The sequence below is a fragment of the Nomascus leucogenys genome, chromosome 21 (genome assembly GCF_006542625.1).
Source record: "Nomascus leucogenys isolate Asia chromosome 21, Asia_NLE_v1, whole genome shotgun sequence".
Lineage (NCBI taxonomy): Eukaryota > Metazoa > Chordata > Mammalia > Primates > Hylobatidae > Nomascus > Nomascus leucogenys.
The window spans coordinates 76,670,407-76,695,932 of NC_044401.1; the positions used below are offsets into that span (position 1 = coordinate 76,670,407).

The following is a 25,526-nucleotide window of genomic DNA, read 5'->3' on the forward strand; positions in this document are numbered from 1 at the left end:
AAAAGAAGAGGTAGGGATGAGGTATCAGGAGGGTAATCAGGAAGTGTACCTGGGAGATTTACGGGGGTAAGGAGGAGCCAGTATAGTGGTGAGACCGTCTAGGGTAGATCAGGACGATAAAAGATGAATGTGTGTGTGTTGGGAAGGGTGATTTGTCAGCTGGGATGGATTTAGAGGGGCAAAGGCTGGGTTTGTGGACAGTCTAAGGGAGATGGTCTATGGACTGAGAGCAGAAATAAGGTGACACTTTGGGGAAAGGGGAAGGGGCATGAGAACCTACAAGGTTTCTGGTTAGGGAGGAAGGAGGTCCTTTGATATCTGGGAAGGGGATATCTAGGGCTCTTGGGTGTTTTTCAGGAGGTGGTGACCAGTAACTGTAAATGCCTGTGGAGAGGCCACTTCTGAAGAGTTGAAGACCACCAGGGTCTCCACATTAAAGAGCCTGGCCATGGGAAGAACAGTGATAGGCCCAAATTTGCAGACTGATAAAGAGTAGTGGAGGTGGGAGGCTACTAAAGACCCAGGAACTTCATGTGGAATTTCAGCTTTGCTTCATTCCAGTTTCATTTATTTAGTGGATATTTATCCTTCCTGGACTAGGCTTTGGGATTACAACCCAGAACTAACAAGCAAGAACTTTTTCCTCTCCAAAATTTCGGTCTGAAGGGAAAGAAACGTTGACTAATGAGTTTTAAGAGTGTCAAATATTACCACAAGGAAGTGCGAGGTTGGGAACTGTGGGAACATGTAACAAAGATTATTTATCCAATCAATGGAAATGAGAAAGCCTCCCCAAAAAAGTTAATCCCATTTCTGAAGAATAAATAGATGTTAGACTGGTGTTCTGGGTTGATAGCCACTTGTACAAAGACCCCAAGATGTTGGAAGAACTCAAAGCTGACAGGTATTGCTAGAATTTAGAAAGTTATGAGCCAGAGATTTCTAAGGGCAATAGGAAGCCATTAAAAGTTTCAACACTGGTGTGGTGTTAATCAGATTAGCATTAAAACACACACACATGGTCAGGCACAGTGTGTGTGTGTGGGATTACAGGCTCACGCCTGTAATCCCAGCACTTTGGGAGGCCGAGGCAGGCGGATCTCTTGAGCTCAGAAGTTCAAGACCAGCCTGGAAAACATAGTGATATCCCATGTCTACAAATACAAAAAAAATTGATCTGGCACAGTGGCACATACCTGTAGTCCCACGACTTGGGAGGCTGAGGAGAAAGGATCACTTGGGCCTGGGGGGTCAAGGCTGCAGTGAGCCAAGATCGCACCAGTGTACTCCAGTCTGGGTGACAGAGTGAGACCCTGTCTCATAAAAAAAAAAAAAAAAAAAAAAAAAACACACACACTGTCTCTGTTATGTGCAGAATGATTAGAGGAAGAGAAAATGAGGAGCTAAGTTTCTTCGCCACTTACTGACGTTTACATAGTGCTGTTAGGTATTATTCTAATTGTTATCCCCATTTTGCAGATGAAACAGACACAGGTTAGCTTGCCTAAGGTCGCACAGATAGTAAGTTACAGAGGGTCAAAGGCAGGGAGACCACCTGCGGAGTTCCTGCTCTTCACTATTATGCATCCTGTGTTTGCTACTTCTGCAGTGGCCCTGGTGAGAGACAATGAGGACTGTGACCAAGAGGGAATGCAGAGAAGAGGACAGGTGGGAGGGAAATTTGCGAGGTAGAATGTCAGGACTTCAGGTATTGAATGGATGGTGGGAGAAGGGATTTAGGATGATCCCAGGTTTTTTACTTCACTGTGTGCCTGTTAGTGCTACTTTTCTATTTATTGAGATAGAGATGTCCAAAGAAGCGACAGGCTTTGTCAGATGGGAGATAAGGACAGAAGATGAGTTCTAAAGTACTGACTGCAGTCAAGTGCCCCACCACATCCTTAAAAGCCACAAGAATCTCCACCCTGCCACTTACAGACTGTCAGCTTCAGTCTCTGAATGGAGATAATAATAAAATCCACATCAGCAGATTGTTTTGAGGATTAAACACAAAAAGTTGTAAAGGGCTTTGCATTGAGTCCAACACATAATAATTAATATTCAGTAAATATTAATGTCAGAGTTGTTTTACTAATCTGTCTTCCACTTTCCTTTGATGTGGACTGTGCCTTCTCTCTTAATCTGCACAGGTTGCCTTTTCCTGCCTTTTCTGTCAGGTGACACTCCACTTATTCCTCAAGACCCACCTCAAAAATCCCCTCTTTTCTTTCCTAGAGGTAATTGACCCTCTGCCTACTAGCCATATGATTTTATGCATATTGCTGCTGTCACTCTTAATACGTTATTTATATGCCTTATGCTAGAAAACATTTAAGGCAGTTCACTGTAATGAGAAAATATAAAAATTAAACAGATTAGAAAACAAGACAAAAGGAACATTGAGATTAGGAAAAATAAAAGGAAGTCAGAAGTGGGGAGATCCTCAAAATGCAGGAGGATAAAGTCTAGTACATTAATTAACCAAGCTGTAAGTGACCTGTTTCTCCAATAGGCTGTGCTGAGAGGCAGGACCGCGTCTACTCTGTGATCTAGTGTTCATGAGAGAAGGCAATCTTAGATGCCCAGGAAAAGCACTTTTTTTTCCTGATTTGAACTAGAGGAAAAGTTTATCATTGAGGTCCTCATAAATGAAAGCCAGTGTCATATCCTTAACCTCTTTTCAGCACTGAAGATCATAGAGCTGTTTTGTAGCACATCCCTTGCTAGGTAAAAGAAGGCTAAATCACAATTTAGACATTATAAAGCCAGTAGAGGCTGGGTGTGGTAGCTCACACCTGTAATCAATCTTAGCACTTTGTGAGGCCAAGGCAGGAGGATCACCTGAGCCCAGGAGTTTGCGACCAGCCTAAGCAACACAGTGAGACATCATCTATACTACAGAATTTTTCAAATTAGCCAGGCGTGTGTGGTGGTGTGCACTGGTAGTCTCAGCTACTTGTCTCTACTAAAAATTTTCTAAAATTAGCCATGTGGAGTGAAACACATCTGTAGGTAGTCCCAGCTACTCGGGAGGCTGAGGCGGGAGGTTCACTTTGAGCCCAGGAGTTTGAGGTTGCAACGAGCCATGATTGCACCACTGCACTCCAGCCTGTCAACAGCGCTAGACCCTGTCTAAAAATAAATAAAACCAATGGACAATGTGGTTTAGGTGGATAGTGGGTAGCTCTGCTGATCTGGCTTGATTGAAATCAGGGTTTTTTGATTGAATATCTAGAACATAGAGGAAAGACAAACTGAAACTTCTTCAGACAATCCTCTATAAATGTGGTTTTCGTCAGCTGAGCTTTTGAAAAAATCAAGCTGAAATGAGTGGTATGTGTGATCAGTCAACAAGTATTTATTGCATACCTTCTAGGCACAATGCAAGGTCCTGGCTACTTTGCAGTAAACTAGACAGAGGAGGGCCCTGGCCCCTGCTTTGGGGAAAGAAGCCATAGTGTGCAATCAAATAAGTAAATAAGATAGTTTCTGAAAAGGAATGTAATTAAGTTCTGAGAATGAACTTGATGGAATGAGGACGGAGAGTAATGGGGGAGGGCAGTGATACCTGACAGGTTCAACCACATGAAGAGCCCAGGAAAATATTCCAGATAGAGACAACAACTAGTGCAAAGGCCCGAGGTGAAAACAAGCTCTGCACCCTTTGGAGGAAATAAGGAAAGCCACTGGGCTAGATCTAGGGACAGGACTGTATCCAGGTGGGCCAAGAGGAGTATGATGCAAAAGGAGGTAAAAGGGAGCTCAGGAGGAGCCTTGCAGGCTTTGGAAAGGAGACTGAATTGTCCTTTCTGGGCATTTAGAAATGATTGGAGGATTGTAAGCAGGAGAGTTAGTGATCCAATTCTTCTTTTAGATCATTCTGAGTTACATAAAAAATGGATTCTAGGAAGGCAAGAATGAAAACAGGGAGCCCAATGCAAAGTATTCCAGATGAGAGAAATATGGGCTTGGATTAGAGTGATGTTAGTGTGGAAGATAAAAGTGGATGTTCTTGATATCTCATTCATCCTCCTGGAAAGCTCTTGGAGGAGTACCAGTACTTGTCCATGGGGCTTACATGAGAGCCAATGTCTGTTACAAATTTGAGGTGCCTGTATCACTGTGCCTTTATGTAATCCATTCCTCTGGGTCTGCGTATCCTGTTGGACTGGGAGCTCTTGAAGAAGCATCCCTTTATTTCCTGCACTCAGTTTGAGGAACTGCCCTGCTTTAGAGTAGCTATAGCTACTAAACTGGATATTTTCACCACTACTGTCATGTTATAAGTGAAAAAGTGGAGGTCTTTGGAAGTTAGTGACTTGCAGTCACACAGCTAGTTTGTGACAAAGCCATTTTCTCTCCTTCCCTTGTTGCCAACTCTAGCAGTTTGGCTAACTGAAAAACAGTGTGAATGTTGTCACTGTTAATTTAAACTATGTTAACTGTATTTTGTATGTGTTAATTTAAAGGATGCTAAATATTGTTAGTACCCTGATAGAAATCATTTCAGAAGCACTTTTTGCAGTACAGAGAACATTAGGTAGATATATTGATATGCCAGAGCAACAGATGAGAGATGGAGAAAGGGGTTGGGGTGGAATGTGGCTCTACATACCATTTAATAAAGCTTGCTGGTTTTGACGGTAGCTTTTTTTTTTTAACTTAGAAAAGTGTAATGCATGAATATATACTTGTTGCAATTTGAAATAATGGTTTTTAATATGCCTACGAATAATATGACAGAATAATGGAGCTGCACTATGACTTTCTAATAATGTAATTGTATATATTTTTCTGTGAATGCAGAGGTGAGTAGTAACTCATCTGTGAAAGGAAGATAATAGTACACACTTTGTAGAGTTGTTTGAAGGATGAAACATGATAATATATGTAAAGCACTTTGAAGTTGAGTGACCATTTAATTTATTGTGTAAACCAGGACACTTTTCAGAGTGAAAAGAAACAAATAGGATGTGTGGTCACCAACTAGGATTGTATAAATGCTGTGAAAGTGTTTGCTGCTGCTGTTATTCCTATTTCAGTTGCTGATCCAATGTTAATTAGACATTTGTGGGCACAGGGTTCATTTGTTTTTGGGTTTTTTTTTCCATTAATGCCATTGGATTTGCCCACTTTGTTCCATCTTCTGGGGCCCCAACACAGGGATAACTGCTGCAGTTCAACTATGAAATGATGTTTCTTTAGCCAAGATAATTGGTTTTTCAAAGCAAGATTGACATTTCACCTTGACTTTATTAGCACTATACTCTAAACATTTAAACAGAGAGAAAAGACAAAGGACCTCAACATGATGTTTTGCATTTCTTTTCCTTTTAAAATTTTAAATGTAATTTTGGTGTAAGTAATTTACCTTGGCATCAGCAATTTATGTAGACCGGTGAGAAGTATCTTAGGAGAGGTTAATATCTACATGGAGGAATCAAACCATCTTATTGTTCCTTCCACCCACCTTTTATGTGTCTTCTTAATATTGTTGACCTTAAAAATTGTTTTAATGATTTTGAGCTTTTTGAAAGGAGGGACCAGGTGTTATTTTACCATTAGGAATGTAACACAATGGGCTAATATATGTGATTCATCTTAATAACATGAGCTGTGGTGGTCTAACGATAAATCTTACAGGAATTTGCATGAACATTGTTTTTACATGGCCTTAGTCTCTCTTTTTGTTCATTTAAAGTAGGTCAAGTCAAGCCAGTTTTCTTTGTTGTTGTTAACACATCATAGCTTTATTCAGTAACAAAGTAGAATTTTTTAATACAGAGAAAATGAAGTACCTGAGAATGATACATAAGTTTACCACCCAGTTAACCGCTGTTACTACTTCAGAAAAAAAGTACTACATGTCAGTAAATTCAAGAAGAAATGCGCGATATGAAAAATGAAAACCTTCCCCTTTTTACCTTCCATAATAATTCCTCTCCCAGAATGATTTTTAATACCTCTAAAAGGTAAAAGTATCTTCTCTGGAGCCTGACTCCTGAGTTTGAGTTCCATGTCTATTCCTTACTTCCTGTGACATTTAATTTTTGGCAAGATGCTTTTTCATTGGTAAAATAGGGATAAGAATATCTATAATGAGGCTGGGCATGGTGGCTCACGCCTGTAATCCCAGCACTTTGGGAGGCCGAGGCGGGTGGATCACGAGGTCAGGAGATCGAGACCATCCTGGCTAACACGGTGAAACCCCGTCTCTACTAAAAATACAAAAAAATTAGCTTGGTGTGTTGGCGGGCGCCTGTAGTCCCAGCTACTCGGGACGCTGAGGCAGTAGAGTGGCATGAACCTCGGAGGCGGAGCTTGCAGTGAGCCGAGATCGCGCCACTGCACTCCAGCCTGGGCAGCAGTGCAAGACTCTGTCTCAAAAAAAAAGTATAATGCTGTTGTATAGATTAAGTGTGTTTATATGTGAAAAGCATCTAAAACAGTCCTTAGCATATTTAAGTGTTACATATCTGTTGGCTAGTATACCAGTGGGTATATATGCTTGAAAATTTTATACAGTCATTTACACACTGGTCTGTATTTAACTTCTGTGTACCCATAAAAATTTTTTTAAGTGATATAGTAGGTTTGTATATTTATGGGGAACATGAGATATTTTGATACGTGCATACAATGCAAAATAATCACAGCAGGGTAGATAGGCTATCCATTGTCTTCAAGCATTTATCATTTGTTATAAACATTCTAGTTATGCTCTTTTAGTTGGTATAAAATGTGCAATAAATTATTGTTGACTGTAATCATCCTGTTGTGCTATCAAACACTAGATCCTATTCACTCTACGTTTTTGTACCCATTAAGCATCCCCGCCCCTCCACTGCCGCCACACACCCCACAGCTCTTCCCAGCCTCTGGTAACCAGCTCTACTGTCTACCTCCATGAGTTCAGTTGATTTAATTTTTAGCTTATCATGGAGCTCTTTTGAATATAAATCTACCTTTTTCTTTTATATTACTGTGTATAGTCTATTAATTTTTTAGACAGATCCTCTGTTGGCATTTAGTTTGTTTTCAGTTTTTTACTCTTCCAAACAGTGTTACAATGGAGATATTTGCATAGATATATTCGTGTACTTGTGGGAATAATTTCTAAAAGATAAGTCAAAAGGTGTATGTGTCTTTAATTTTGGTGTATCTTGCTGTAATGCCTTAGTAGCTAGCTGTTTTCCCCACTATAATCCTGTCTGAAATTGTTATCCCTTCCTGTGGCTTTCAGTTTGGCACCTACAGAATTTTTTGCCAAACTGCATTTAGAAAGGAAATGCTAATCCTCACCAGTAGATCACAGGATTACTAGTTCACAAAGGCAGGTGAGATTGCAGCCTTCCCTCAAAGGGAGCCACATTTGACCTGCAATTTAGCCTTAGCAGGGAGTTACATAACAATGATGCTATTGCCACTGGTTGTCAAGCTTTGACCTGTCTCTGAAGTTGTTTTGTAATCAAGGTTTTCATGGCACATATAGGGAAAGAACAATTATGAATTTTGAAAGGAATGTTAGTCTGGATTTATGAGAAACTCCCTTTTATGCTAAAATGAGAGCACAGCTAAGATGGCTGTGTCATCTGACCAGAAGCCTGGAAATCTAGAGTTGCTCTAGTAACTGTAAAGGAGTCATTTCTTCCTGCCTTTATGTTTATGAAAAATAGAGTTTTAAGATCTAACTTGTTGAAAGGACTTTTTGAGGCTTATTTGGTGTCTTGAGTAATTTTATATTTCTTCTGGCTATATGTTGGCATATATGTATCCCATTTTGCAAGTAAATATTTACATTTCAGCATAAATGTGTCATTACTGATTTTAAACTGATTTTGAAAGACAGATATTTTGTATGTGCAATTATGGTATAATGAGATCCAGTAGGAAGTCATAAGTTCTAGAATTGTGATAATAGTCTACTGTTAAACCAATCCTGTTTTTTATGTCTTCAGTAGTTAACATTTAGACATATTGGATATGAGGCATTTTGATGAGCAAATATGTATCTCATGCCCCTGCCTCATAGACAGTATATGCTAGACAATGTGTGGTCATATTACTTACTAATTAATACTTGAAGTTAATTGCTGCCTCCTTTTCTTGACTCAGATTCACACTCCACAGTCTTTCCAGGAGCTAGATGGATGGTATTATCCAGCCATCGTCCTACAAGCCTAAAGCCAGGTGGAAAACCACCATCCTCACAGCAGGTGTCAAGTATTTTGGTTTAGAAACTCATTCCAGCTGATGTTGATCCTCATAGTAAAGAAAGTAATTATGACAAGGAGTGATGTGGATAACATCAATAAAATAACAAAAAATCTGCTAAGCCATCTTTACTGTTTTTACAGGATAGACCAAAGCCCAGCAGAATTACTAATATAAGCATTCAAACTGCTTACATCGGGTTTCACGCATGATAATTTGTGAACTCAATGTGTATAGTAAACAAAACATGTTTTAAGTGTGTTCATTATGGAGCTAATTGATAAGATGTCATTAAAATAATAATGCTCATGGCATTTGTGTTAGGAACTATCGGCAGCAGTCCGTCTTTAAATTTAAAAAGAACAGAGGCTATTCTGAAACTGAGAGCTTACCTTTTTTTTTATTCTGTATCTGTTGGAGCTGTGCTCTGCACTTTATACATGTTATTTCAGTAATTCTTGTCCACAGAGTTTTCTAGGCAGCAACTGTGTATGCACAATATAAGCTAGAAATGCCATGACCTTCCCAGTAAGTTTGAGACAGAAGCAAATTTGTAAGGAATCCTAACTGGGCAAAAGTTGATATACATAAATGCCTAATATGTATCTACATAGATATATCTATAGATAAATCTTCAACATTTACTCTGACTTTTATAGGATGATACAAGTTGTGGATTAAATTTTTTTTTTTTTTGAGACAGAGTCTCGCTCGCTGTCCCCCGGGCTGGAGTGCAGTGGTGCGATCTCGGCTCGCTGCAAGCTCCACCTCCCGGGTTCACGCCATTCTCCTGCTTTAGCCTCCCAAATAGCTGGGACTATAAGCACCCGCCACTGTGCCCGGCTAATTTTTTGTATTTTTAGTAGAGACAGGGTTTCACCGCGTTAGCCAGGATGGTCTCAATCTCCTGACCTCGTGATCCTCCCGCCTCAGCCTCCCAAAGTGCTGGGATTACGGGTGTGAGCCACCGTGTCCGGCCATGGATTAAATTTAACATAAAGATAAGGATAACATATTTTTTCTTTTCCTACTATAGACAGACATTGTGCTCCTTTGTATACTTTTTATTTCCTTTAAGTTTCCCAATATTTCTACAAAGTAGATAGTTTTATTCCCATTTTACAGATGAAATCAGATGTTGGTCTTACGTGAATATATACACATGCACACACAGTAACCACTGGGTGGACTAACCAAAACATTGGCTCCAGTTTTTTTTTTTTCTGGCCTAGGCAGTTGGCTGTGAGGTGTGCTTAGACTAAAGAGGGATAGGGCTGAGTGGGAGGAGGGCCTGTGAATGAATGCCTGGACAGGGAATTCCCTGTGCTGCCAGAACTAGTGGTGCCACACTCCTACTTGTGCCACCCCAGTGTTGGCATTGGCCCCTGTTTTTTCCTAAACAAGTCATCTGCTCAGTCCTAACCTGCCTTCTAGGACCTGTGATTCTTTTTTTTTTTTTTTTCCTGTTTTGAGACAGAGTCTGCCACCCGGGCTAGAGTGCAGTGGCGAGATCTAGGCTCACTGCAAACTCCACCTCCTGGATTCAAGCAATTCTCCTGTCTCAGCCTCCTGAGTAGCTGGGATTACAGGTGCATGCCACCATGCCCAGCTAATTTTTGCATTTTTAGGAGAGACAGGGCTTCAACATTTTGGCCAGGCTGGTCTCGAACTCCTGACCTCAAGTGATCCGCCCACCTTGGCCTCTCAAAGTGCTGGGATTACAGGCATGAGCCACCGTGCCCGGCCAGGACCTGTGATTCTCATCTCTCCTTTTTAGTTCAGGCCATGTTAGCTCCTAACTGTGTATGCTTTGGTAGTCTCCTAACTAACCTCCCTGCCTCTGGGCTTTTCCCAGTTACAATCCAGTTTGTACCTCCTCCTAAAAATTCTGGCCCATGAATCTTTAGCAACTCCTAGTTTCCTACCAGCAAGTTGTACAAGTATAGTATTTACTGGTGTGGACTCCCAAAATCTGACCCCCAACTGCTTGTGTATCTTTGGGTCCTGCTATTTGTCTTCACTCATCCAGCCTCCCTAGTGTTCTAACACACTCATGCCCCAGATTCAGCCTTTCATTCCCCACCCAGTCTCTGCTAGAGCACAGCTTTCTCCCTGCCTGAGGTGAGAAGAAGGAAAGGACTTCAGCTTTCTTTTTTAACAACAGCTAACAGGTTTTGAGTACTCATATGGTTCAAAAATCAAATAATATAAAAAGATAATCTCCAATCTTCCAGTCTGTTCCCCATCCACCCCACTTATACTGCCTTCTCTCTTGGTGTAACCCCTTTTATTAGTTTTTTGTATATCCTTCCAGGGTATCTATACTGCTCAGCACTGCACTAGTAGGGACTCCTTGTGCCCCTTTGACGGGTCTCTGTCTGGGCTTCTAGGCTGTCCACAACATCCTTTGAAATCTAGGTGGATCTCTTGGAAGGTCAGAGAACAACTTGCATTCTGCATGCCTGCAGAAGTAGCGTCATGTAGATGCTGCCAAGTTTTATGGCTGTATCTCACCAAGTAGTAAGTCAAGCTGCACTTGGGCCTTCTTGAACTACAGCTGCGGTGGCTGAGGAGCACTGTGCCAGAATGCAGGGAGCAGAGACCCAAGGTAGCTCTGGGCAGCAAACCTGTGGAGGGCACCCTAGGTCAGTCCTCCAAAACCATTCTGCCTGCCTAGAGTTCTGGGCCTGGGTCTGTGGTGGGAGGGACAGCCTTGAAGGTTATTTTTTAGTTTAAAGATCTCTATTGGCTTTATTCTCGATTCTAGAATTGGACCACACATCATTCCATAAAATAGAATAAGTGTTCCAGTGAGCTGAGGAGCAGAGGCCGGCTTTATATACAGAGAAGGGCTAAAGAAAGTAGAAGCACAGAACAGACAGCATATTAATCATTTCAAAGCTACTCTTTTTGTAAGGTGGGGACAGAGAGGCCAACAATAGAAAAATAACTGATTAGTTAACATGAGGTTATTTCGGCCTACCTTTTTTGTAGAGAAGCAAGGACTAAAGTAGAAGGAACTTCATTATTATGCCCACTGAAGATTTAAACTGGCCTCTTTGGGAAATTAGCTGTTATCATTCTCTTCTGATCTCTTAGAAGGTTGGGTAACAACTTAGTCTAGGTTTGGTGACATGGAACTTTAGCATGGGTGACTCCATTTTGATTTTTAGTCTGGTCCATTGGGACATAGTACAAGAACTTAGTCCAAAACAATGGCCTCCTGTAATTTTTATTTGACAGTTTTCCCTTTTGGTTAGGTTGTTGTATAGGTGAGAGTGTAACCAAAACTTAGGTCATCAGTCCTACTCTCAGTTGCCATCGTTTTGAGTTTCTAGTCTCAGCATGTGTTTATAGCTTATTGTGTCCTCCCCATCATTATAAGTTTGTTTGAGTTTTTGTTGTTCCAGCTAGAGACATACCATTTGATGCTTGACACATGGCTCTCTGGAAACATTTAAACCTTTTTGAGAAGACACAGTACACCAGGGGGACTACCGTTGTGATTAGCAGGTGGAAAACATGAAGAGTTTGGAGCTTTCTCCTTAGCCAGGATCCCCATGAGCCAAACCAACTAAAATCAAATAGCTAGATGAGGAGTCTACATGTTTTAACAAAGTAATCTGCTCTACAATACCCAATGTATTTATGTGCAACAAGAAATATCAGTTGCACAGATTGATCCCTGTTTAATTAGTTGATATCTAGCCTCCCATGACTATTTTAAATTAAAGCAGAGGTCAGGTGCAATGGCTTACGCCTATAATCCCAACACTTTGGGAGTCTCAGGGAGGTGAACTGCTGAGGTCAGGAGTTTGAGACCAGCGTAACCAACGTGGTGAAACCCCATCTCTACTAAAATACAAAATTTAGCTGGGCGTGGTGGTAGGCACCTGTAATCCCAGCTACTAGAGAGGCTGAGGCAGGAGAATTGCTTGAACCCAGGAGGGAGAGGTTGCAGTGAGCCGAGATTGTGCCACTGTACTCCAGGCTGGGCGACAGAGCGAGACTCATCTCAAAAAAAAAAAAAAAAAAAAAGAAATATAAATTGCACAGATTGCTCCTTGTTTAGTTGGTAATCTAGTATCCCATGACTATCTTAAAGCAGAGGCCAGGCATGGTGACTCACACTTGTAATCCCAGCACTTTGGGAGGCCAAGGTGGGTGGATAATTTGAGGTCAGGAGTTTGAGACCAGCCTGGCCAAAATGGTGAAACCCCGTCTCTCCTAAAAATAGAAACATTAGCTGGGTGTGGTGGTACGTGACTGTAATCCCAGCTACTTGCGAGGCTGAGACAGGGTTATTGCTTGAACCCGGGAGGCAGAGGTTTCAGTGAGCTGAGATCACACCACCGCACTCTAGCCTGGGCAATGGGAGTGAAACTCCATCTCTAAGTAAATAAATAAATAAAAGCCGGCAGTCCCAAATTACTTCTAGGAACTACTGATTGTGAAACTGTATAGCATTATCTTGTCAAGGGAAAGAAGTAGGCATAAATAAGGATAATTAAGAAGAGTAAGAGTCTTCTTATGATGGGGAGTCTTACTCCAATGATCTTGGGAAAAGTTGTCCACAGCATGAAGTCGACAACTTCTCATCCTGATTTGCAGTTTGATTGTCTCTGGTGTGACATCAGGCATTCTGGTGAATTCTTTATGTGGCACATGTATCAGATATGAGACATCTCCCTTGAAATTTACATTGAGTTGTCCAGCTTTGGCTTGTAGGGCTTGAGAAAGAGCTGTTTTTGTTATTTGAGAGTCTTAGCCAGATATTAGAGAAAACTAGAAGAATTCAGAATCCAGTCTAGTCTACTAATAAAAAAAGGAGAAAAAGAAAAAAAAAAGCAAAAACAGTGAGCCAGGCTACAACCTAATAACAAGGCCACTATAACTTTTTTTTAACGTGATTTTTTTCTCTGCATTCACCGTCATTTCTACAAAAGATAATCACAGACCAATTTGCCTGATTATTTAGAAAAGTGCAGCAAGAATAACTACATAGCCGTCTTTTAAATTTGCTTTGCTGCAAACTTTGACAAGGAATCTCAGATTAGACTTTTAGAAACCTCTTAGTGTTAGGAAGCCAAATGAAGACACACATCAGACTTTGCCTGCTGTATCTAGTACCTTGAGGCCTGCCAGGAAGTGACAATCTTTACTCATTTATTTTAAGGCTGAGAATCCTTGAAGCTAGGCATTCTTGTTTTCTTGAGATGGTGTCTCACTCTGTCACCCAGGCTAGGGGGCAGTGACGCAGTCTCGGCCCACTGCAACCTCCACCTCCTTGGTTCAAGCAATTGTCCTGCCTCAGCCTCCCAAGTAGTTAGGATTACAGGCTCATGCCACCACACCCGGCCAATGTTTTATATTTTTAGTAGAGACAGGGTTTCGCCATGTTGGCCAGGCTGGTCTCGAACTCCTGACCTCAGATGATCCAACCGCCTTGGCCTCCAAAGTGCTGGGATTACAGGTGTGAGCCACCATGCCCAGGTGAAGCTAGGCATTCTAAGAACATTTTCAAATACGGTATTCTTGTCAGAGCCTTGATAATATAACCAGTGTTTCCATTTGTATCCTGTTAAAGAGAACAGTTTATTGAACTTATGCAGACAACCAAATTGCCATAAAAATAACGGTACTAACAAATAGTTTCCAAATTCTGGAAGTATCATCAGGTAGAAAGGAAAAGCAAATGTTTCTGTATTTATTCATAAAAGTATGCTTTACCAAATTGCTGTAAGCTATAGATAGCTTTTAAAAAAAGAAGTTTCCTTAAATCTGTGAAACAAAATAATAAAACCAGCAATATTTCAAATAAAGAAGCCATGAAAACCCATAGTTTTTATTTATCAGTTCAATCAGTCTCGTGTAATTAATTTGTGCTCTGTTTGATCTTGGTTAGCAGTTTTACAAACCCATCAAATTTGTGGACCAAAAAGTATCTGAGACAAGTCTTAATCAATTTAGGAGTTTATTTTGCCAAGGTTAGAGACATGCCCAGGACACAGCATCAGGAGGTCCTGAGATGTGCCGAAGGTGGTTGAATTACAGCTGATTTTATACATTTTAGGGGGACAGAAATTACAGGCAGACATCAATGAATACACGTAAGATGTAAGATGTATATTGGTTCAGTACAGAAAGGCAGGACAACTCGAAGGTGGGGGATGGGGAGGACTTCCAGCTCATAGGTGGAGTCGATTTTCTGATTGGTAATTGGTTAAGTTATTATCTAAAGACTTGGAATCAATAGAAAGGAATTTCTGGGTTGAAATAAGGGGTTGTGGAGGCCAAGGTTCTTACACAGATGAAACCTCCAGCTAGCATGCTTCACAGAGAATAGATAGTAAATATTTCTTATCAGACTTAAAAAGGTGCCAGACTCTTAATCTCTCCTGGATCAGGAAAAGACCTGGAAAGGGAAGGGGATTCTCCACAGAATGTAGATTTATGAGACAACTTTGCAGGGCCATTTTTAAATACATCAAAGGAATATATTTTGGAGTAAAATACTTCAATTTATTTCAATGTCTGCTGTCATGTGATGTATCTTATTGGTACAAAGAGTCTGTTTGGTCAGTCTTAAGATCTCTGTTTTAATGTTCATGCTGGTCAGTTGTGCCTGAATTCTAGAAGGAGGGTGTAATTAGGCATTCTGACCCTACCCCCATTCCCATCATAGCCTAAACTAGTTTTTCAGGTTTACTTCGGAAAGCCCTTGGCCTGTTGAATGGGTGTCCCTTCATTTGGCTGGAGGGCTTAGAATTTTATTTTTGGTTTACAGTTTCTTCATTAAACTTTTGGAAATTTTGTCCAATGGTATAAACTAAAAGTTATGTCAGAGTTTGTTTTTTGTTTGTTTGTTTTTTGAGACAGAGTCTCACTCTGTTGTCCAGACTGGAGTGCAGTTGCACGATCTTGGCTTACTGCAACCTCTGCCTCCTGGGTTCAAGCGGTTGTCCTTCCTCAGCCTCCTGAGTAGCTGGGATTACAGGCATGCAACCCCACACCCGGCTAATTTTTGTATTTTTGGTAGAAACAGGATTTCGCCTTGTTGGCCAGCCTGGTCTCAACTGCTGACCTCAAGTGATCCGCTCGCCTCTGCCTCCCAAAGTGCTGGGATTACAGGCGTGAGCCACTGCACCCGGCCTTCTTTTCATTCTTCTGATGTAGCTTTTTGGAGACACAACACTTCAGGATTATAATTGCTTGCAGAAAGCTTTCATGAAAGGCATTAGAACCAAAACAATTAACTGTGGACAACATGACTTAAAATGGCCATGGTTAAAACCTGATGAGAGTTCATTATAATAATGATGAAATTGACAAGGAAATTTGGTTATTTTTCAACCAAAATTATGACTGATAGCATTTATACCAATACATACCAGATTTATAGGAACTTTTTTTTTATCACGGGGTGGGTGGGAAGCCTGATTTTAGGGGCTTTCCTAGAAATTTTTTTTAGCAGTCCTTTTTCCAATGTCCTGGTTGTTTGCACAAATGGCAGTGAATTTTTGGAAACTGCTGTTTTAGGGATTGCTTGTTTGGGGAAGCACCATAGGACAGGCCCAAATGTCATTCTAGGTTGCTGGTTGTCATGGAGCTGAAATACTTGGGGAATGGCTTTTCAAAAGGTAATTTGCAGTCTTTTGGGTTTTGCATGACCCATAAGTAGATCGGATGGGACTTGTTGGGTACTTGATAGAATTCTCAGGAGACTACCATTCTGCCTCTTTCATCCATATGGGGCTCCCTAGAGTATACCAACACATGTACTAGTTGGTACAGATCAAGTATACTGGGGTTATAAATTACCAGTAAGGCCAGGCATGGTGGCTCATGCCTATAATCCCCGCACTTTAGGAGGCCGAGGTGGTTGGATCACCTGAGGTCAGGAGTTTGAGAACCAGCCTGGCCAACATGGTGAAACCGCGTTTCTACTAACACTACAAAAAAATTAGCCAGGCGTGGTGGTGGATGCCTGTAATCCCAGCTACTTGGGAGGCTGAGGCAGGAGAATAGCTTGAACCCAGGAGGCGAAGGTTGTGGTGAGCCAAGGTTGCGCCCTTGCACTCCAGCCTGGGCAACAAGAGTGAAACTCCATCTTAAAAAATAAAAATTTTAAAATAATAAGGTTACTAGTAAGACCCTGAATTCTTCAGAAAACTTGTGAAATTCTTCTCTAGGTTTAGGAAAATCTTGAACTGTGGCCCCGAAGTCCATTTTTGTCCAGGGAGTGCAAGTCACTTGGGAATTATCTCCTGATTTTTCAGATGATTCTCTTATAAGGAATCTGTTTAACTGCTTTTTTTCAGGGAAGAAAGGCAATTCAGACAAAGCAGACTGAATATTTAGTAGTAGATTGTAAATATTCAGGCAAAGTAAGGGAGAGAGAGGCAGTAGGAGTTACATCAGTTTTACCATCCTTGGTAAGGGAATATCTTCCATTTCCAGCTTTTCGTTAGCTGTTTACAGTGAATCTTTTTAAAAGGTGATTTTAGAGCACTGTCTCTTTGAGGCTTCTGAATGCCAATAAGAATTTTGTTCTGTCTGCATAATTTGGGAGGCTTGGGGTTCGAGTGCACTTCTTAGATGAATAGTCTTTTTCATCTGGAACATTCCATGTAATGGCATCATAATTCTGAATTATCTTTTGTAAGATTTTGCCATTTGTAAATATTTGTAGCTTCCAGAACCAGAAACCTTATACACAAAAAAGGCAGATTGGCCAGAAGGCAGGGTACTGAAATCTTTAGAAATTAAAGAAACCATTTTATGTTGGATATTGGGTCTTCCAAAGCCAAAATGGCTTTGGCTTTGAGATCGCCTTGACCAACTTAGCCAATGACATTTCAGTTTCTTTTTTGTCTGACCCAGTCAGATGTCTGAGGCCTCCCTCATCTAAGCATGTAAGAAGAAAAGAACACACATACCTATGAATTCCAAAAGCCAGAGTTCATGCCCTCCTCCACCTCATGGTAATAACCACTTACCGTGACTGCTGTTGGTTACCTTTACTACTGCAGCCCTTTATGATAGCCACAGAGAGTGTAACCCACATTTCCCTCTGGCCATATGCTGGTCACCAATGGGATGCAACCCGTATTTCTGTCCAGCCACATTCTTCAGGGCTTGACCCAAGCCTTTTATGGCATCATGCATGAGATATCACCAGAGTGGGAGCCGAAACAATGCAGTCCTTGCCAGTGACTTGTCAGCCACTATGAACCCAGAAGTCATGTGCCCTGCCACAGTACAAACTAACCCTAGGTACCCCAAAGTCAAATGTCCTCTCACAGCACAGACTAACCTTGATACCCCCAAAGCCAAAGATATCAGCGAGCTTAAATACTTAAAGAGAGCAGAGCTCAGATATGAGAGGGACTTAACCCTCAGGGCTACGTGAAGGAGATAATACCCCCCAGCCCCAGAAAAGAAGGTTAACATCACCTTTTCCTGTGTTCCTCAAGGAGTCTCAGGTCAGCTGTCTCTAGGTCCTTTTGTGGTCATCTGTCAAAAGACAAAATTACAACAAATTGAAAGATCTCAATTGTCTTTATGATTCTAGACTTGGGCAACACTTGCCACTTCCACATTTTCGGGAATTATAGCAACAGCCACACTGCCAGTACAATTTTCCATCTTACTCTGTTTTCGGAGGCTGTAATAGAATACCAGAGAATGGGTAATTTATAAACAATAAAAGTTTATTTGACTTACGGTTCTAGAGGGTGGGAAATTCAAGACCAAAGGGCCAAATCTGGCGAGGGTCTTCTTGCTGTGTCATAACATGGCAAAAGGTATCACATGGCAAAGGAGAGTGTGAGATGGAGAAAAGAAATGGAGCTGAACTCACCCTTTTATCAGGAGCTCACTCCGAGATTACTAACCTATTTCCACAATAGCCGCATAAGCCTGTTCATCAGAGCAGAGTCCTAATGACCTAGTCACTTCTTCAGTCACCTCTTCAAGGTTCCCCTTCTTAATACCGGCACGATGGCAATTAAACTTCCTTTTTTTTTATGTGTTTATTTTAAAATGACAGATAACATTGTGTGTTTTTGTCATGTACAGCATGATGTGTTGAAGTATATATACATTGTGGAATGGTTAACTAGCTAATTAACAAATGCATTACCTCACAGAGTTATCATTTTTGTGGTGAGAGCATATAACATTCACTCTTTTTACATTTTTCAAGAATATACTATATCATCATTAACTATAGTCACCTTGCTGTGCAGTTAGATCTCTTGAAATTTATTCCTCTTGCCTAACTGTAAGTATGTATCTTTTGACCAACATTTCCCCAACCTCCTTCTCCCTAGCCACCCCAGCCTTTGGTAACCACCATTATAGTCTCTACTTCTGTGAGCACCTTTTTCAGATTCCATATGTAAGTGTGATCATGCATTATTTATCTCACTGTGCCTGCCTTATTTCACCTAGCATAATGTTCTCCAGGTTCATCCATGTTGAAATGACAGGATGTCCTCCTTTTTATGGTTGAATAGTATTTCATTGTTTATGTATGTGTGTGTATGTGTATATATGTGTGTGTATGTGTATATATGTATACACATACACACATATGTATACACACACATCCACAGTTTTTTTTTTTGAGACAGTCTCATTCTGTCGCCCAGGCTGGAGTGCAGTGGCGTGATCTCGGCTCACTGCAAGCCCTGCCTCCCAGGTTCACGCCATTCTCCTGCCTCAGCCTCCTGAGTAGCTGGGACTACAGGCGCCGGCCACCACGCCTGGCTAATTTTTTTGTATTTGTAGTAGAGACGGAGTTTCACTGTGTTAGCCAGGATGGTCTCGAACTCCTGACCTAGTGATCTGCCCACCTTGGCCTCCCAAAGTGCTGGGGTTACAGGTGTGAGCCACCACGCCTGGCCCACATTTTTTTAAATTTATTCATCTGTTGGTAAACACCCAAGTTGATTCCATACCTTGGCCATTGTGAATAAGGCTGCTATAAACGTTGGAAGGCAGATACCTCTTTGACATACTGATTTTATTTCCTTTGGACACATAACCAGTAGTGGGATTGCTGGATCATATGGTAGTTCCATTTTTAATTTTAAAAGAATTATTGAGGGCTGGCACAATGGCTCATGCCTATAATGCCAGCACTTTGAGAGGCTGAGGTAGGTGGATCATTTGAGGTCAGAAGTTTGAGACTAGCCTGGCCAAGATTGTTAAACCCCATCTCTACTGAAAATACAAAATTAGCTGGGCATGGTGGCACATGCCTGTAATCCCAGCTGCTCGGAAGGCTGAGGCAAGAGAATCGCTTGAACCCAGGAGATAGAGGTTGCAGTGAGCCGAGATCACGCCACTGTTCTCTAGCCTGGATGAAAGAGTGAGACTCTGTCGCTAAACAAACAAACAAACAAACAAATATACATACAGTTTTTGGAGGGGTTGGGGCAGGCACAGAGGCTCATGCCTGTAATTCCAGCACTTGGGAGGCTGAGGCATGTGGATCACTTGAGTTCCGGAGTTTGAGACCAGCCTGGGCAGCATGGTGAAACTCTGTCTCTATAAAAAAATTGCAAAAATTAGCTAGGCATGATGGCCTGCACCTGTAGTCACAGCTACTTGGGAGGCTGAGGTGGGAGGCTGGCTTGAACTCAGCAGGTGGAGGTTGCAGTGCGCCGAGATCATGCCACTGCATTCCAGCCTGGGTGACGGAGCCAGATCAGTGGTGAATTCTGATATTTTAGTGTACCTGTCACCCGTGTAGTATACTACACAAGTGTGTACTTATACCCAATGTATCCAATGTAGTTTTTTTTCCCTCACCCCTCTCCCAGCCTCCATCTTCTGAATCTCCAGAGTCCATTTTGTCACTCTGTATGTTTTTGTGTCCTCATAGCTTAGCTTCCACTTATAAGTGAGAACATATGGTATTTGATTTTCCATTCCTGAGTTACTTCACTTAGAATAATGGCCTCCAGCTCCATTCAGGTTGCTGCAAAAGACACTATTTCATTCCTTTTTATGGCTGAGTAGTATTCCATGGTATATAGATACCACAATTTCTTTATTCACTCATTGATCAATGGACACTTAGGTTGTGAATTCTCCAGCTCATATTTTCAGTTTTTTGAGGACTCTCCATTTTGTTTTCCATAACACCTGTACTAATTTACATTCCCACCAGTTGTGTATAAGGGTTCTGCTTTCTCCACATCCTCACCAACACTTGTTATTTTATGTCTTTTTGATAATAGCCTCTCTCAGTGGGGTGAGCCAGTATCTCACTGCGGTTTTGATTTGCATTTCCCTGATTAGTGATGTTGAGAATTTTTTCATATACCTGTTGGCCATTTGTATGTCTTCTTTTGAGAAGTGTCTATTCAGGTCATTTCAATGGCTGTTAAATTTCAACATGAGTTTTGGAGGGGACATTCAAACCGCAGCATCAAACTTTAATCTCTCTTAGATCTGTTAATATTTTTTCCTCTCAATCAGGGCACTCACTCCCCAGGTTGGCTTAGATGTTGTTTTTCTATTACTTGAATGTATTTACAATCCCCAGTCCTCAATACGGTTGGAGATCCAGGCATGTAGGAAAAAAATGGTATTTCTTGGAGACTTGAGAAGAACACAGATAAGACTAGCAAAGGATCTATTGAATACCATCAGTGCCACCAGATTTACCCACTAGATGCTTCTTTTTAATAAACTTAAAACATTTGTAGTAAGAGAATTCTATTAGTATTTATTTTCTGCATTTTAATGTCTTCAAGGACTATGTTTTATTTGTCTCAGTCTCTTCAGATAATGTTGGTGGTTAAAAACTGAAATCATTAGTTTGTATTTTTAAAATATAAAATTAAAACACTTGATGAATATGTAGCTTGAGCAGTCTGTCAAAGCCATGACTGAGAAGCAAACCCAATTCTAAAAATGTTTATCTGATGTTATCACAGAATATATTTTAAAACTGGAGCCATCTGCCTTCCAAAGTTTATCTCTGCTGCACCTGCGCTCAAAAATACTTCTGCCTACACACAGGAACTATTGTTTAAAGATTTTGCTGTTGATTCAGCATGAGGCTCTCCAGGAATTATTCACACTTTAAAATTTATTTTAAAAAATAATTACTGCGTACTATAAAAAACAAAACAGAAAACCCCCCAAATTCTACAAAGACATGCAGGAAAATTATCTTTTCCCACCTCTATCTGTAGTCCCTCTTACCAGAAATAACCACTATTACAAGTTTCTTGTGGATCTGTCCAAGGATAGTCTCTGAATACACACATGCACGTGTGATGCACATGCACACACACGCAAAGCCTCCTTTTTCCGCACATATGGCAACATATTGTATTTGCTTTTCTATACCTGTTTTGTTTTCATTTTAACGTATCTAAGGAGAGTTTTTTGGTATCAGTATATCTGCACTATTCTTTTGGCTCATACTATTACATTATGTGAATGTTTCATCATTTAACCAGTTTCTTACTGCTGAATAGGTTTGCAATCTTTCTACTATAAACAGTACCACTAAGAACATCCCTTTATGTCTGTCTTTGTGCATGAGTGCACTTCTATAGGACGAACTTCTAGAATTGGAATTATGGGGTCAGAATGGTATGTGTGTTTTTAATTTTATTTGTTATTGTTCAGTGGTCCTACAAAGAATTACCAGTTTGCATTTTATTAGTGTATAAAAGTGCAGTTTTCTAACACCCTTGCCAACAGTTTTATCAGATCTTTTGCCAATCTGATAGATGAAAAATGACGTTTTACTGTGGTTTGAATTTGCCTTGCTCTCGTTATGATCCAGCATCATTTTGTCCAGGAAAGAATACTAGCTCAGGACTGCCAGGCAGACAGATTTGGACCCCACTTGTTGGCCATCATTGTCATCTATACTTTTTTATTTTTTATTTTTTTCTTTGGAGACAGCATCTCGCTTTGTTGCCGATAGGCACTGGAGTCCAGTGGTGAGATCATGGCTCACTGCAGCGTTGATCTCCCAGGCTCAAGTGGTCCTCCTACCTCAGCCTCCCAAGTTACTGGGACTAATAGGCACATGCCACCACACCCAGCTAATTTTTATTTTTTGTAGAGTCAGAGTCTCACTGTGTTGGTCAGGCTGGTCTCAAACTCCTGGGCTCAAGCGATACTCCCTTAGCCACCACACCCAGCCTTAAATTATATGTTTATCTAACGAATCCATTCCTTTTTCCCTGACCCATCTCATTCTTTTTTCCTAGTTTACCACTACATCTTGTAAATATTTCCCGTCTATTCCTTTTATCAGTGCTTCTCAACAGCCAGAGATGAACATTTGGACTTCTGTCTGTCTGGGCAGCTTATTTCACAAAAGGTTCTCTATGAATTATTGGCTTATTTCCTTGATTGTACCTGAAAATCATTTCCACTCGACAACCCAGTAGACTGCCAACTCTGTAAGGACGTCTTTTCACTGCTATTACTCCAGCCCCTAGAACAGTACCTGACACACAATAGTCATTCAATAACTTTCTTTTTTCTTTAGTATATAAATATTTTTTATTATATGCAATAACATAAACTATGCATAACATAAAATTTACCTTTTTAGCTAGCCATTTTTAAGTGTACAGTTCAGTGGCATTAAATACATTTACGTTTCAATAATTTTCTTTTGAATAAACAAATGAACAGTGATACTAGTTATTTGTACTTGAAAGTTACCAGGAGCCAGATAGTAACATTGCCCTTCTTTCCTGCAGACGAAGTTATACGGAAGCGTCTCCTCATCGATGGAGATGGTGCTGGAGATGATCGGAGAATTAATCTGCTAGTGAAGAGTTTCATTAAATGGTGCAACTCTGGGTCCCAGGAAGAGGGGTATTTCATTTCACTATTGTTTCCATACTAGTATCCTAATGTGATTTTAGGCCCTATATTAAGGTCCTGTGAATAGATCAAATTTTCACTCACCTTAAATGTCCAGTTTAGTCAACTCTTAATTAACCAAGAGTAGATTTTCTTGGCCTTCTCTTCAAAGGCCTGTCATATGTTTATTAAAACGTGGAGAAGGCAGATTGGTAAGGAGAAATGAAGATTAAATTCAGACTCATTAGTTTGGTTACTTTTAGGACGTAAGTGTTTAATAAGATAAAATATCTAAATGGAATTTTCTCCTTTGCTAATAAAAGGCTGATGCTATGTGTGTATATATTAAGTTGGTGCAAAATTAATCATGGTTCCTGCCATTAACTTTAATGGCAGAAATGGCAGAAACCACGATTACTTTTGCACCAACCTGATACACACACATACACACGTATATCTAATTTTTTTTTTTTTTTTTGAGACAGAGTCTTATTCTGTTGCTCAGGCTGGAGTGCAATGGCAAAATCTTGGCTCACTGCAACCTCTGCCCCCCAGGTTCAAGCAGTACTCGTGCCTCAACCTCCCGAGTAGCTGGGGTTATAGGCATGCAACACCATGCCTGACTAATTTTTGTTATTTTAGTAGAGATGGGGTTTCACCATGTTGGCCAGGCTGGTGTCGAACTCCTAGCCTTAAGTGATCTGCCCACCTTGGCTTCCCAAAATTCCAGAATTACAGGCATGAGCTACCACGCCCAACTATATTTATTTATTTTTTAACATAGTAAACTTTTCCTCATTTGAATTTGCTTTCCATATAAATAATTTTATAGAGTGAAAAAATTGTGGGAACAGAATTGTGAAGTTAAAAAAACATCTTAAAGTTTTTTTTAAAGTCTTTTAAACAAATTTCAAATAATTGTTTGAATAAAATGTGCATTGATAAGAACAACAATCCCATCTTTGCATTTGTAACTAAAGTAATTAAATTCAAGAATACTACATTCGATAAAAAGAAAACTTAAGGGACAGGTATTCTAAATTATTTTAAATAAGCAAATGATTCTCTCAGAACTTGGTATAATTTAATTAGCAAATATTTGTCTGTATTATAACAGTTCCCTTTTGTCGATCCACAAATATCTTTATTTCGGTTTTCTCTCTTTTTCATTAGATATAGCCAGTACCAACGTATGCTGAGCACGCTGTCTCAATGTGAATTTTCAATGGGCAAAACTTTGCTAGTATATGATATGAATCTCAGAGAAATGGAAAATTATGAAAAAATTTACAAGGAAATAGGTAAAGAATCTTAATGTTTCTATCTGTAATTTTATTTTTTATGATCTAAAGGAAACAATACCTGCTAACAATTTTCTTTGGTGGTAAAAGAATAATAACAATTACTGTATTAATGGAAAGAATACAGTAAATGTTAGCTATAAAAAATGTGTATTCTAACATGATATAGTACTTTGGGTTACAGCTTTTTTTTTAAATACGAGTGTCTATTTTGTTACCAATAGAGGTTAATTTATAAATGCATTTTAAAATTAAAAATGGATTATTGATTTTGTTACAACTATCTTTTAAAAAACCTTCTCATATAGAATGTAGCATAGCTGGAGCACATGAAAAAATTGCTGAATGCAAAAAGCAAATTCTTCAAGCAAAACGAATACGAAAAAATCGCCAAGGTAAGGGTTTTGAGGGATTTAATGTGCAAATACATTATTACTGACTACAGTTTTCATGCAGTTTTTAATGTTGTGAGGTAAAATCTGCAGCCTGAATCAACATGGATGAAAAAAAAAGATCCAAATTTTAATTCCTTAAAACTATATTATTCTTTAAAATAGAGAAGGAAGTCTGTGTTGAAAAGAATGTTTGTGCTGGATTACATTGATTATCCAAGTATTTCTTTTCTGTTTTTCTTTTTTTTCTTATCCCAGTATTTCTTAAGTATTAAATTTTTACCATCTTGGACCCTTCTGCCTAAATAATGTTATGGTTAATCAGCAGAGGCGATTTACATAAATATACTAGATTTATGGTTTGGGTTTTTTGTTTGTTTAATAGAGCTACTTTCCAAAAAATAAAATGGAAAAGAATTTAAACTCTGAGTTTTCATTAAGTACAAAGCAAGCAAACATTTCTAGACTGCCTAGAATATCTAATAAGAAGGTTAAAGTTGAGTTTTGTTATAATCTCTTTTTTTTAAGTTAGAGTATGTCCTTATGTAGTTCCTAAATACTATTTCAAGATAATTTTTAATGTTAGAGGCACTGCTCTTCTTATAATGTAAATTGAAGAAAAGTAAAAATAAAAAATATAATGTATTACATTGATATGAAAAACTAGAAAAAAAATAGAAAATGTTAATGGTTATTTTGAAGTTGTGGGTTTTTATGGCTTAGGTTCTTTTCTTTGTTTTTGTTTTGTTTTATTTTGTTTTAC

At 39.8% G+C, this 25,526-nt stretch overlaps 1 protein-coding gene across 5 annotated transcripts in view; it reads left to right on the forward strand.

The window, feature by feature from the left end:
- The window catches only part of THOC7 (THO complex 7), a 123,262-nt gene that overhangs the window by 909 nt on the left and 96,827 nt on the right, over positions 1-25,526 (forward strand). For all 5 annotated transcript variants that reach the window (XR_004027511.1, XR_004027512.1, XR_004027513.1 and 2 more), the window contains exons 2-4: positions 22,965-23,082; positions 24,244-24,371; positions 24,680-24,766. Coding sequence is in view for 1 of the 5 variants with exons in the window: in XM_003273657.3 (XP_003273705.1) it covers positions 22,965-23,082; positions 24,244-24,371; positions 24,680-24,766 (333 nt within the window). In the remaining 4 variants the exon portion in view is untranslated. The remainder of the gene's footprint in view (positions 1-22,964; positions 23,083-24,243; positions 24,372-24,679; positions 24,767-25,526) is intronic.